Raw genomic sequence first — 11,510 nt, forward strand, 5'->3', positions numbered from 1 at the left:
CCATCATTGTTGTTTGGCGGGCCTGGGCTGGGGATTTGAACCCGCCACCTTAGGTGTATGTGGCTGGCGCCTTAGCCGCTTGAGCCACAGGCACCGAGCCAGGAGTTCATTTTTAACAGTTGACTAGTATCCCACTGTGTATGTATACCATGTTTTTAAAATCTATTCATTTGTTCTTGGACACCTGATATCTTATCTTGGCTATTGTAAATAGTGCTTGCAATAAACTGACGTCTCTCAATCTCCAACTCCTGGGCTTAGGCGATTCTCTTGCCTCAGCCTCCGCAGTAGCTGGGACTACAGGCGCCTGCCACAACGCCAGGCGTTGTGCTGTTTGGCCGGGGCTGGGTTCAAACCCTCCACCCTCTATATACGGGGCCTACTCACTGAGCCACAGGCGCCGCCGTTTTTAAAGGCTGTGTTCCTAACCACAATACTGTACCTTCCTGCCCGGGAGATTTGGGATTTTGTCCTGCAGACAAAGGCAAAACCATTAAAATTTTTCAGGAATGACACACTCTGGGTTCTTTGTAAGGTTCCTACTGGCAGCAGATAGAAAACGATTGGAAAAATTTATGAAAGAAAATTTGTTGACTCCCAATGATGGACTTAACGTTGTGCGCATCCTCATCACGCCAGAAGCCCAAATGCTAGGAAACGACACTGAAGAGTAAAGAAGGTTCAGAGGGTGGAACTCGGCAGTCTGCTGCTTCTGCCTGCGTACGCCGGACTTCCGCAGCTGGCGGCCACCTGCAGGGAGCGGTGTAGAGCGCCGAGCTCGGAGAACAGAGCTGGGTTAGGGGCTGTTGGTAGTGGCGCAGTCTTTGTAGTCGTTATGAGTTTGGCTGGTGGCCGGGCCCCCCGGAAGACCGCTGGGAATCGCCTTTCTGGGCTCCTGGAGGCAGAGGAGGAAGATGAGTTCTACCAGACGACTTATGGGGGATTCACAGAGGCAAGAGCTGGGCCCAGGAAAAGGGAGGAGAGGAAGCGGCGTCCTGGAGCGAGAAACCCCGAACAAAGAGGAAGGGGGCGGGGAATGGAGAGGCTCTGGGAGCTGATACTGAGATGGGTGGGCGAGTTGGAGCCATAGGGTGGATTTCTAGAGGAGAGAGCCCTCGAGGGGTTGGAGGGTTCAGGGAAGCTGAAGCTCTCGGGAGAAACCCCAGAGTACGGCAAGAACTCACTGTGCTTTTCTGGTTGCGTCTCTCACGGCACTGCTGACATCTGACTCATGCAGTGCACGTGGTAGTCACTGAGGGTAGGTATCCTTTGGCTCACTGGGCGCTTACTCACCTGAGGTATAGAAAGGAACTGTCCAGAATAGGGGACTTTCAAGTGTCCATGTAAATAAATGTTTTCTCATATAACCTCTCCATGACGATTTTTAAAATGTCCCATTTTTTTTCTTTTCTTTTTTTTTTTTTTTTGCAGTTTTTGGCCAGGGCTGGGTTTGAACCCACTACCTCTGGCATATGTGGCTGACACCCTACTCCTTGAGCCACGGGTGCCGCCCCCGTTTATTTTCTTCATAGTACATATTTCAATTTCAATTTGCAATTGGATTTGGCTTGATTACTAGTTTATACTTTCCTTTACATTGTAAAGTCTACAAAGTTAGAGATGGCTTGCTTTGTTCAACATTATATATTCAGTGGGATGGCACTTGCAAAATTTATTTGAGACAGAGTCTTAATTGTTGCCTTGGATAGAGTGCGGTGGCATCATAGCTCACAGGAACCTCAAACTCTTGGGTTCAAGTGATCCTTTTGCCTCAGCCTCCAGAGTAGCTGGGACTTGGGTCTGCCAAGATGCCAGCTAGCTTTTTCTATTTTTAGTAGAGATGGGATCTTGCTTTTGCTCAGGCTGGTCTTGAACTTCTGAGTTCAAGCAATCCACAGGCCTCCCAGAGTGCTGGGATTACAGATAAGAGCCACCACACTTGGCGTACTTACTAAATTTTTATTGATTGGATCTATCTATTGACTATGTGCTGAGCACCCATAGCATGCCATCAGTGTTAGGCTCTAGGAAAGCAGACTATTAAAAGCCCTGCCCTGCCCATACATGTTCCATACCCCAGCTCCCAGTGGGGGAGCTGGTTGGGTTAATAGTTAAAATACTGTGTAATAAGGGCTAAAACAAGAAGTAAACATAGGGTGCTGATGTTATGGCCTTCAGGATGCTGTTTAAGAAGCAGGCAGTAGGGCGGTGCCTGTGGCTCAGTGAGTAGGACGTTGGCCCCATATACCGAGGGTGGCAGGTTCAAATCCGGTCCCGACCAAACTGCAGCACAAAAAAATAGCCGAGCATTGTGGCAGGCGCCTGTAGTCCCAGCTACTGGGAGGCTGAGGCAAGAGAATCACCTAAGCCCAGGAGTTGGAGATTGTTTTGAGCTGTGTGACACCATGGCACTCTACCGAGGACGACACAATCAGACTCTGTCTCTACAAAAAAAAAAAAAAAAGCAGGCAGTATAACAAGTAGGCCTTGGCTGGATGAAAAACAGGAGGAGGATAAAGGTTAGTTCATGGAGGGGTGGGGCAGACTGTAAAGTCTTAGAGATGTTAGTGTGGCACCCACAAGTCTGCTGTCATTCTCTAGAGCATGAAGGAGAATAGAGATTGGTAAGGCCTTGTGGGCCATGTTAAGGAATCTTGCTCTTTGTCCAGAGGAATAAGGAGATTTCATCTTCAAAGTTCCATGATCAAATTTGTACTTTAGAAAAAATACTCTGTAATGAGAATAGTTGGAAGGGAGTAGTGGCAATGAAGAAACATGGACAGGGTCGTTCAAGAGAAATTAAGGAAATAGAATCCAAAGGACTTGATGACTAACTAGGAATCATTACTTACGCATCCCTAACCAAGTAGTTTAAAATAGAACTTTCTCATTCCTCCTCCATGTTCATTTTCCTATTCTTGTCATTTTATGATGTGTTATTTAATATGTACCCTTTGTACTTCCAAAAAGGATTTAAGGAGGCTCACAATATAAACAAAAAGTAAGAACAGTAAAAATAGAGACAGGCCAGAAGTAATTGTACCAGGAGTCTATGCTAAAATGGTAATAGCAATTGATATTAAATTTAGCTATGAGCTTCCTGGCAGCCAAACTTTCTATTTCTTTTTTTAGTGAGAAAGAAGCATACATGTTCTTCAGGAGAGACAAAGTTATTGAACATTAAATCCTAGGGAGAATTATCATTACTTCCTTACATAAAGTAATAGGTTTGGCAGATGATATAAAAACATTCTTTTGGGGTGGCGCCTGTCTCTCAGTGAGTAGGGCGCTGGCCCCATACACCAAGGGTGGTGGGTTCAAACCTGGCCCCAGCCGAACTTCAACAAAAAAATAGCTGGGCGTTGTGGCGGGTGCCTGTAGTCTCAGCTTCTCAGGAGGCTGAGGCAACAGAATTGCCTAAGCCCAGGAGTTGGAGGTTGCTGTGAACTGTGTGACGCCTTTGCATTCTACTGAGGGTGATAAAGTGAGACTCTGTTTCTGCAAAAAAAAAAAAAAAAAATTCTCTTGGGTGGCGCCTGTGGTTCAGTGGGCAGGGCACCGGCCCCATATACCAAGGGTGGCAGGTTCAAACCTAGCCCTGGCCAGGTAAAACACCAGTGGCAACTGCAACAAAAACTAGCTGGACATTGTGGCAGGTGCCTGTAGTTCCAGCTATCCCGGAGGGTGAGGCAAGAGAATCGCTTAAGCCCAAGAGTTTGAGGTTGCTGTGAGCTGTGACACCATGGTACTTTACCGAGGGCGACAAAATAAGACTCTGTCTCAAAAAAAAAGACATTTTCTTACCTGGTCATGTCTATTAATGACTCCCAATAAAAGCCAAAGCAGTGATAGTAAGTCTATAATTTAGTAAAAGTATTTTGTTTGGGCACTATGCAACCCTCTGATCTATTACCCTCTGATAATATGGCTTAGTACCAAGTTAGAACTAAGGGGATTAATGTGTTCCCAGTCTGTCTTTCACAAACAGCAGTTGGGAGGAAATGATGGTCATCAGTACAAGATTGAACTCTGGCTGTCTTGGAGTGTCAACCATCTGTGTTATTTGTTTGCTTTGGCAGTGTGCAAGTACAAAGATTAACATATTTGTATCATTGGTTGAAGAGACAGCCATGTGTTTGAGGCACCACCCTGTGCAGTTGATACCCCTCTCACAATTGTTTTTTTCCTGTTTTCTTTCCAATGTGACTTCCATGCTAGCCCTAATGAGGATCACTTCAGGTCTAGGTTGTACTTCAGGTTCTCTACTCTAGCCTCTCTACCTCCAGTGCTTTCTGAAATAACCCTTGTGCATACTGTTACCCTTCCTCCAAATCTTCAGTGGCTCTCCATTATCCATAGTAGTAGTATTTAACTGTTTGCCTCTCCGAAAACATCTGAGGAAGAACATACTTCTCTCAGTAACTTTAGTTGACCTGTCAATTGATCGTCAATGCTGAGATGAGTAAGGAAATGGAGAGGATTGAGAATCACTGGCCTGCAGGTTAAAATCATGTTTATTGGCTTTACATTTAAGTTTCTCCATAAACCAATACAACTTTTTCAGATCTTATACTTTTTTTTTTTTTTAAGAGAAAGAGTCTCACTTTATCGCCCTTGGTAGAGTGCTGTGGTGTTACAGTTCACTGCACGTTGCAGCTCATAGCAACCTCTAGCTCTTGGGCTTAGGTGATTCTCTTGCTTCAGCCTCCCAAGTAGCTGGGACTACAGGCACCCGCCACAGGCACCTGCCACAATGCCCAGACATTTTTTGTTGCAGTTATGGCTGGGGCTGGGTTTAAACCCACTGCCCTCAGTATATAGGGCTGGCACCCTACTCACTGAGCCACAGGCGCCACCCCAGATCCTATAGTTCTACAGGGCAATCAGTGTTGGAAGGAGGCTGTGCTGGGGTCAAAGGAAGTCAGCTAAAAGGAGGCTTCTTGCCAGAGATAAATTTGCTTTACTTAGGTCTAAATCCTTATTCCGTAAACATACCGTACACATTGCTTCTGCACCTTTGTTCCTGCTATTCTGTCTGCCCATGATTCTGTCTTCCCTCTTCTCTATCTAAATACTCCCAGTGTTTTAAACTGGCTGAAGGCTGGGCGTGGTGTTAGCCCCGTAATCCCAGCACTTGGGAAGTCGAAGTGGGCGGATTGCCTGAGCTCATGGGTTCAAGAGCAGCCTGAGCCAGAGCAAGGTCTCGTCTTGAAAAATATCCGGGCATTGTGGTGGGCGCCTGTGGTCCCAGCTACTGGGGAGGCTGAGGCAGGAGAATCACTTGAGCCCAGCAGTTTGAGGTTGCTGTGAACTATGATGCCATGGCACTCTACCTAGGGTGACATAATGAGACTCTGTCTCAAAAAAACCCAAAAACCTATTGCTCAGGTCCTTTAGAGTCTAAAGCAGGATTCAGCAATTGCTGAATCTACAACCTGTGGGCCAAAGTTGCTCCACTGTTTTAATCTGGCCTTTAACAGAAGAAGTTTCCTGACCCCTAATCTAAAGAATGAAAGTTTAGGCTCAGTGCCTGTAGCACAGGGGTTACGGAGCCAGCCACGTGCACCAAGGGACTCGGGTTCGAACCCAGCCCGGGGTTCGATTGAGCAACAATGACAACTACAACAAAAAACTGAGCAACAGGCTAGGCGCCTATGGCTCACCCGGCTAAGGCGCCAGCCACGTACACCTAAGGTGGCGGGTTCAAATCCCCAGCCCGGACCCGCCAAACAACAATGATGGCTGCAACCAAAAAATAGCCGGGCATTGTGGCGGGCGCCTGTGGTCCCAGCTACTTGGGAGGCGGAGGCAGGAGACTCGCTTGAGCCCAGGAGTTGGAGGTTGCTGTGAGCTGTAATGCCACGGCACTCTACCCAGGGGGACAGCTTGAGGCTCTGTCTCAAAAAACAAAACAAACAAACAAAAAAACTGAGCAACAATGACAACTGCAACAAAAAATGGTCGGGTGTTGTGGCAGGCACCTGTAGTCTCAGCTACTTGGGAGGCTGAGGGAAGAGAAACGCTTAAGCCCAAGAGTTTGAGGTTGTGACCTGTGATGCCATGGCACTCTACTGAGGGCAACAAACTGAGACTCTGTTTCAAAAAAAAAAAAAAAGAATGATAGTCTAGAGTTGTTTTATTTTTCAAACCCACCATCCTCAGTATATGGGTCAGGCACCCTACTCACTGAGCCAAAGGCACCGTCCTCAATTTTGTTTTTTTGTGTTTGTTTTTTTAAAGACAGACTCTCACTTTGTCACCCTCGGTAGAGTGCTATGGCGTTACAGCTCACAGTAACCTCTAGCTCTTGGGCGTAGGCAATTCTCTTGCCTCAGCCTCCTAAGTAGCTGGGACTGTAGGCGCCTGCCACATCACCTGCCTATTTTTTTGTTGCAGTTTTGGCTGGGACTGGATTTGAACCTGCCACCTTCGGTATATGGGGGCAAGCACCCTAGTCACTGAGCTACAGGTGCCCTTTGTTTTGTTTTTTTGAGACAAAGTCTCACACTGTCATCTCGGGTAGAGTGTTGCGGCATCATCATAGCTCACAGCAACTTCAAACTCTTGTGCTCAAGGGATCCTCTTGCCTCAGCCTCCTGAGTATCTGGGACTATATGCACCCACCACAATACCTGGCTATTTTTTCTATTTTTTTTTTTTGGCTGGGGCTGGGTTTGAACCAGCCACCTCTGGCATATGGGGCCGGCGCCCTACCCTTTTGAGCCATAGGTGCCGCCCCTATTTTTTCTTATTTTTAGTAGAGACCGGGTCACACTTTTGCTGAGGTCTTGAACTCCTGAGTTCAGGCAGTCCATCCACCTTGGCCTCCCAGAGTGCCAGAATTACAGGCATGAACCACCATGCCCTGCCAAAGTCCAGGGTTTAGGTTTTCTCATACTAAGAGCGCATAGCAAGTATGCCTCTTTCCCTGATCTCCTACAATATTTCATGACCACTTAATAGTTTACATATTGTGTTGTGTTTAAACTTCATTTTAAAATTGTGTCTTGAAGCTGGGTGTAGTGGTTCCTGCCTATAATCCTGGCACTCTAGGAGGCCAAGGTGAATGGATTGCCTGAGCCCAGGGGTTTGAGACCAGCCTGAGCTAGAGCAAGACACCGTCTCTAAAAACAGCTGGGCATTTTGGCATGTGCCTGTATCCCCAGCTACTTGGGAGGCAGAGGCAAGAGGATTGATTGAGCCCAAGACCTATAGGTTGCTGTGAGCTATGATCCCTCAGCAGTCTACTGAGGGTGACAAAGTGAGACACTGTCTCAAACAGAATAATAGACTTGGCTCCCATACCACAGTGGTTACGGCCCCAGCCACATACACTAAGGGTGTTGGGTTTGAACCTGGCCAGGGCCTGCTGGACAGCAGTGATAACTGCAACAAAAAATAGCTGGGTGTTGTGGTGGGCACCTGTAGTCTTAGCTGCTTGGGAGGCTGAGGCAGGAGAATCACTTAAGCCCAAGAATTTGAGGTTGCTGCGAGCTGTGATACCACGGTACTCTACCGAGAGCAACATAGTGAGACTCTATCTCAAACGATAACGAAATAAAATAAATAAATAAATAAATAAAAATAAAACTGTGCCTTTATGAGACTATGAGGCTCATAAAGCCCAAACCATATCTTTTTATGCTTGGGGCCTATAGCTCAGCAGCTTAGGGCGCCAGCCACATACACCAGGGCTGGCAGATTCAAACCTAGCCCAGGGCCTCCTAAACAACAATGCCAACTATAACAAAAAACCAAACAACAACAACAACAAAATCACCAGGTGTGGCTAGCACCTGTAGTCCTAGCTACTTGGGAGGCTGAGGCAAGAAAATTGCTTAAGCCCAAGAGTTTGAGGTTACTGTGAGCTGTGATGCCACAGTACTCTACCGAGGGCAACAAAGTAACACTCTGTCTCAAAAAAATAAATAAATAAAATAAAATACTGCCTTTATGAGACTATAAGCCTCATAAAGATCAAACCATATCTTTTTGTTCCCCAGTATTAACACAGTGTGTTACCAGTAAAGGGCAATCAGTTAATGTTGGAAGGAGGTGATGGTGGTAAGCTAGGGCAGCTCTTACCAGGAAAATAGAGATTCTGTCCCTAATGAATGGACATGAATAATTCCAGTGCCAACCAACCCTCATCTCCCTGTGTCCTCAGGAATCAGGAGATGATGAGTATCAAGGGGACCAGTCAGACACAGAAGATGAGGTAGACTCTGACTTTGACATTGATGAAGGGGATGAACCATCCAGCGATGGAGAAGCAGAAGAGCCAAGAAGGAAGCGTCGAGTGGTCACCAAAGCCTATAAGGTGTAGAGGGATCTGGTTCTCCTGGGTCTCCTTTTTTTTTGCAGTTTTTGGCCGGGGCTGGGTTTGAACCCGCCACCTTTGGCATATGGGGCCGGCACCCTACTCCTTTGAGCCACAGGCCTGGATCTCCTTAATACTTGTTCTCCCTTTAATCTGGTCTCAGAGCTATCCTTGCAGTTCTACTTCCTACAATGCTGGCCTTCCCTTGTGATGACCCTAATCTTCTTTATCTTTCTCTTCCCTGTTTAATGACATTCTGTCCTCAGGAGCCTCTCAAGAGCTTGAGACCGCGAAAGGTCAGCACCATTGCTGGTAGCTCACAAAAGACTCGAGAAGAAAAGGTGCTGCTACCTCTAGAACTGCAGGATGATGGCTCTGACAGTGAGTAGGGATTTGGGGGGCAATTGACAAAATTGTAATATGGTGACAAATTAAAGTATCATGTTGATAACTATACTATGGTTATGTAAGGAAAATCCTTATTCTTAGAAAATACGCATTGTAGTTCAGGTATGTGGCTCATGTCTGCAGTCCTAACGCTCTGGGAGGCCAAGGTGGGTAGATGGCTTGAGCTCAGGAGTTCAAGACCAGCCTAAAAAAGAGCAAGGCTCCTATCTCTAAAAAATAACTGGGTGTGACAGAGTTTGGTGTTTCACGCGATGCTGCAGCTGGGTGTCTTGGAGCTTATGCTGCGACACTTGAATTAGTTTTAGTAGAAGAGAAATGGAGGATCCATAGAACATTAAAGATGAATTCAGGAAGGCCTGAGACCATGGAAAACGTGCCTGTTCTCTACACTATTTTCCAAGGAGAGGTTGCTGTGGTGACAGACTATGGAGCCTTTGTCAAAATCCCAGGTTGTCGGAAGCAAGGTCTGGTCCATCAAACTCATATGTCATCCTGTCGGGTGGATAAGCCCTCTGAGATAGTAGATGTTGGAGACAAAGTATGGGTGAAGCTTATTGGCCGAGAGATGAAAAATGATAGGATAAAAGTATTCCTGTCCATGAAAGTTGTCAACCAAGGGACTGGGAAAGACCTTGGTCTCAACAGTGTTATCATTGAGCAAGAAGAGAGGAGGAGGCATTTCTGCCAGGATTACACTGGGCAGATCACCCTCAAGGCTGTCCTGAACACTACCTGCAAGAAGTGTGGTTGTAAAGGTGAGACGAAGCTGCTGCCATTTCCACTTTTCTCTCCTTATGGATGTACCCTTTACTGGATGAAGGAGGTAGCCCAATGCCACTTTGCAAAAGACTGCTTCATGCAATCGGGTGGGACCAAATACTCTCTGATACCTGATGAGGAAGAAGGGGAGGAAGAAGCAAAGTCAGCAGAGTTTGAGAAGCCTGACCCCATGAACAATTCTTCTAGAAAAAGAAAAAAAGAAAAGAAGAAAAAGAAACAGAGAGAGAGGAAGTCATCTGACTCTGACAGCTCAGACTCAGACTGATACAGGCAAGAGGTCAAGGCACACATCAAAAGACAGCAAGGCAGCAGAGAAGAAAAAGAAGCATAATAAGTACAAGGAGTGAGAGTAGAAAGAGTGTAGAGGGTGGTTGTGACCTTGAAAGCCCTGGATCCTAGAAAGAATCAATAGTGAGAATATGGCTTCCCACCCTGTTAACGTCACTCCCATGGGAGATGGCTTCCCCTTGTGCAACAGGCGGGTTTGGGAACTAGAGTACAAAAGCAGCTGCTTGAATGAGTTGTTTCCTTATCACTCCTGGTCCCTTTGCAAGTGACCCCTGCAGCTCACACATTTTCATTCATCCAACTTCCTTCATTCAGCAGGAGGTCCTAGTACCTTCTCCAGCTGTCACTACCAGAACTGGATTCCTACACAGGAGTCCAGGCTAGAGCCACAGGGACTTCTGTGGAGGTAAGTCTGGCTGTAGTTGGAGACTGATTAGCCCCTTCATATTGGTCTTTTTGGGCTGACTGGTGGGTGTTCTCTGTCACATCCAACACGAGGGCAGAGGGAGAACATGTTAAGAAGTGGTGCTTCATTCTTTTCATCACCTCCAACTTGGTTCTACTGTGCTAGAAGTGACAACAGTGGCTATAGCCTGAAAACAGTCATTTACACTGTGATTGGCTAGTCTATGACATTCCAGCGGACCACTGAACCGGACAGCTGAAACCAACATCATTGTTCAGTTGATTCTACTTCAGGTCCCATCTTAAATTCCTGGCACTAAATGGAAAAAAAACCCCAAATAGCTGGGTGTTGTGTTGCCTGTAGTCACAGCTACTTGGGAAGCTGAGGCAAGAGGATTATTTGAGCCCAAGAGCTTGAGGGTATTGTGAGCTATGATGCCAGGGCACTCTACCGAGGGCAACAAAGTAAGACTGCCTCAAAAAAAAAAAAGAAAGAAAGAAATACACATCGAAATATTTAGGGGGAAAGGTCATTAATATACAACTTTCAGATCATTCAGTTTAAAAAACATAGAATGTAAATGGGGCAAAATGTTAACAGTAGATGATGTGGGTAAAAGATACATAGGTGTTGTTTATACCATTATTGCAACTTTATTGTAAAGTTGTGCCATAACCAGTGAGCTTGAAATTATTCCCAAACCAAAAATTTATAAATAGATAAATAAGTAAAGTAGGTGGACATGAATTCAAAAATTTCTTCTTACCTGGTTCTCTTCCCAGGTCGGAAGTCCATGCGGCAATCTACAGCTGAGCACACTCGTCAGACATTCCTTCGGGTACAAGAGAGGCAAGGCCAGTCACGGAGGCGTAAAGGGCCCCACTGTGAGCGGCCACTCACCCAGGAGGAACTGCTCAGGGAGGCCAAGATTACAGAAGAGCTCAACTTACGTTCACTGGGTCAGTCTGTGGTTTAAGTAGAGGACTCTGAGAAAAAACATGATCTGGAGGGAATCAGAAGAAAGAAGGGGGGAGAGGAAATGCCTAGGAGCAAGGCCCTAGTCCTTTATGAGGGCTCAAAAGAACAAGCTATATTGAGGTACTTTACTGTAAAATAAGAATTGTATGGAAATGAGTTCACATCCTAGTTCTGCTATTCACTTGCTCTAAGACTAGAGGCATATTAACCTATTTGCAATCTTGCTTTCCTTGTTCACAAAATAGGGGTGATAATGCCTACTTTAATGGTAATTATGCAAACAGAAGGTCCATAGTTAGATGAATTTCTTTGCTTTTTTTTTTTTTTTTT

The 11,510-nt window shown here is 46.0% G+C and overlaps 1 protein-coding gene and 1 pseudogene across 2 annotated transcripts in view; both read left to right on the forward strand.

Moving 5' to 3' along the window:
• The first annotated feature begins 750 nt into the window (after positions 1-750).
• The window catches only part of VPS72 (vacuolar protein sorting 72 homolog), a 21,192-nt gene continuing 10,432 nt past the window's right edge, over positions 751-11,510 (forward strand). Inside the window, exons 1-4 of the mRNA XM_003800378.1 lie at positions 751-952; positions 8,168-8,320; positions 8,587-8,701; positions 10,985-11,161. Of these exons, the coding sequence (XP_003800426.1) occupies positions 836-952; positions 8,168-8,320; positions 8,587-8,701; positions 10,985-11,161 (562 nt within the window). The 5' untranslated portion in view covers positions 751-835. The remainder of the gene's footprint in view (positions 953-8,167; positions 8,321-8,586; positions 8,702-10,984; positions 11,162-11,510) is intronic.
• LOC105888061 lies at positions 8,708-11,056 on the forward strand (annotated as a pseudogene). Its single transcript, XR_002775862.1, has 2 exons — positions 8,708-10,202; positions 10,985-11,056. The product of XR_002775862.1 is annotated as a nucleolar protein of 40 kDa pseudogene (transcript).

This window comes from Otolemur garnettii, unplaced genomic scaffold, assembly GCF_000181295.1.
Source record: "Otolemur garnettii isolate 467f Iridium unplaced genomic scaffold, OtoGar3 scaffold00174, whole genome shotgun sequence".
NCBI classification, from domain to species: domain Eukaryota; kingdom Metazoa; phylum Chordata; class Mammalia; order Primates; family Galagidae; genus Otolemur; species Otolemur garnettii.